This window comes from Brassica oleracea, unplaced genomic scaffold (assembly GCF_000695525.1).
Source record: "Brassica oleracea var. oleracea cultivar TO1000 unplaced genomic scaffold, BOL UnpScaffold01426, whole genome shotgun sequence".
NCBI lineage: Eukaryota > Viridiplantae > Streptophyta > Magnoliopsida > Brassicales > Brassicaceae > Brassica > Brassica oleracea.
Window position 1 is genome coordinate 1,827 of NW_013617962.1, and position 2,733 is coordinate 4,559.

General features: G+C 34.4%; 1 protein-coding gene across 2 annotated transcripts; it reads left to right on the forward strand.

Annotated features, from left to right (window-relative positions):
- Positions 1 to 1,165: 1,165 nt before the first annotated feature.
- LOC106321318 lies at positions 1,166 to 2,317 on the forward strand. 2 transcript variants are annotated; one of them, XM_013759609.1, is made up of 3 exons: positions 1,166 to 1,289; positions 1,442 to 1,716; positions 2,034 to 2,317. In XM_013759609.1, exons 1-3 carry the CDS (start codon positions 1,252 to 1,254, stop codon positions 2,303 to 2,305), a joined length of 585 nt encoding a protein of 194 aa, XP_013615063.1. In that variant the 5' UTR covers positions 1,166 to 1,251; the 3' UTR covers positions 2,306 to 2,317. The 2 variants fall into 2 exon arrangements, with proteins under 2 accessions (XP_013615063.1, XP_013615064.1); XM_013759610.1 differs by having other exon boundaries at positions 2,076 to 2,317.
- Positions 2,318 to 2,733: the final 416 nt, after the last annotated feature.

Sequence of the window (2,733 nt, forward strand, 5' to 3'; positions counted from 1 at the left end):
AAAAAAATTAAAATTTTCAAAGGATAAACTTAGAAAGGTGCTATTTTGGTCATTTTAGTTTTTGAGTGCTATTTTTGTGATATAAACTTAGAAAGGTGCTATTTTGGAGATTTGCCATTTGTGAAATGTTACAATATCTTTGAATATGACAATAAAACAATATTTCGTTAATCTTTATATATATAGTTACAATTTTAATAATGAAATAATAATACGAAAATATGTATATAGATGAAGATACAAATAGTACATGTGCAAGTTTGAAACAATCTATTCAATGAAAAAAATATACCTTAAACTTATTTTGTTTTAAAATTGATAGACAAATATATATATTATAATATATACCAATTTAGAGTTAAAAACAAAATATTTTTATAAAAATGAATGAAAACAAAAATCTACGCGGTTGCGCGGATCGAGATCTAGCATGTTTTTGAGCTTCTCAAGCAGTATTGCATGTTAACATATCTCATCTAAAATTTTTAAGCATCCGCGACTATGTGTATTTTGTAGTTTCTACTCTCCGGTTCCAGCAGTTTCGATATGTGAAACAAGCAAATGAAGAGCAAAAACTGTTGAGAAAATCTTTAGTTAATAATTATTCGGCACTCAATCGTACTGTATAGATCACATATATTGCATATTTCATGAAGGACCATGCATGGTACCCACCTCTTTGTTCTTTCTTTTATATGAAGAAATTTGAGTGTACTAGTCGATCGTGGCCTACGTACAAACTCTATGGGCAGAAATAATGCAGCACCAATATAAATTTTTTCTAAACCGAAGTTTTGTGTTCCACATGATGTGAGGTCTTTATTTCCTTATGGCTCGAAACTAAACATCCTTAAAAAAACTCACACACAAGCATCTAAATATAACACACCAACATTGCTATAATTACTAATAATTACTATCACGTCCTTTCAATTGTAAATTTATCTTAACTGAATTAAAGTCAACAAAAAAACATAAAATCTGGATGAATCTTCTATAGAATTCGTTTTTTGGGTCTAATGTTAAGTATCTATTAGTGGCATTAATTTATCACAAAGGGCATCGGCTTTGCTACACATGGCTGTGTTTCATGTATTTGTTCTTTTTATATGCTAAGATTCTACTTTTTTCTTTTTAGTATGCTACTTGATTAAGTTCCATTTCTCTATAAATTGAAGTGCGAGTTGCATTTTCAACACATATCTTCAAATAACTCTCATTGAGTCATACCATTAATAAGTACGATAAAAGATGGATTCAAGATTCAACGATACCGTTCATTCCTTGAGGTTCGTCTCTCTAATTCATAATTACAACACCTAGTACACTTATTTTGTTTGATTTATCTGTTTCACAAATTCACAATACATTTACATATATATATATATGCTCCAATCAAAAGTCTGCTCCCCATTGTTCCTCAGCCTGTTTTGGTATATAGGCCAGTTGCATCTAAAGCTCCTCATGTTGATCCATCGTCGGATGCCGTTTCTGGTGAAATTGTGGCAACTGATCCGATTTCTAAAGCTGCTCAGACGGTTGCAGGTTCATCACTTACGAAAGCTATTCAAGTTGATGAAATTGGTCAAATTACAGGAACGGGTAATATTGTAGAAGCTAGCCAGGCTGCTATTACTGCTTCTCTCACAGGTTTCAAAAGCCCACCAACAAATCAGTCTCGGCAAGACCATGTTTATACGGTCGACATTGGTAATGGTAAACTTTTTGTGGACTTAACGCCTGAAGGGCTTATTACAAATGGCCAAAATTTCTAGTGACAATAATCTTCGGTATTTAGGTGCAGAAACAAAATGACACATTTTTTTTTTTTTTTGAGAAAACAAAATGACACATTTGTTTGGACTTAGTACATACATAGCTTTTTAGGTTTATAAACATCTCAACCTAATGATGTTAAAAACAACATCCAACCTAATTTCTTTTAGTAAAAATAAAAAATATCTATAGTTAAGAAATGGATATACATATTTAAGACTATAAAATGTTCATTAACATAATCAATAAATAAACAGATATTCACCTTAACTACTGGAGCATCGATGTGAAATCCGCAGGCTCTTGGACATGGCGACAACTGCTCAAGCTTCGCGGTCTTGCGGCAAGGTTTTTAAGAGCTAGAGTGGGAAATGGAACAAGAATAAATTTTTGGTTTGATCATTGGACAGTGCTTGGTCCTTTGATTAATGCTTTCGGTCCCACAGGTCCATCTGAGCTTGCACTCCTATTGGTTGGAATTTCAGAGGTGCTCGTTCTCAGGCAGCAGAAGAACTACAGATTGCTCTAACTACTTTTCATCTCCCTGCAACCTCGCATGTGAAAGACAAGTATGTTTGGGTCGTTAATGACCATGAGAGTACTTCCTTCTCTATTGCCAGGACATGGGATGAAATCAGAAATAGAGCAAGAAAACAGGAGTGGACGTCTAACATTTGGTTTAAAGGGTCTGTCCCGAGACACTCTTTTAACTTTTGGATTGCTCACCTTGATAGACTACCAACAAGGCAAAGGCTTGCTAGTTGGGGTATCTTGATCTATGATTCTTGCTGCCTATGCGACATGGTCCAGGAGTCTAGAGATCACTTGCTTCTTCGCTGTGAGATCAGTGAAAGCATCTGGAAAATAGCCCTTCAAAGGCTAGGTTACAGGTCCTTTCTTTTCCATACTTGGACTTCTTTTATGCATTGGCTTTCCCACAGAGATTCATCTTGCCCA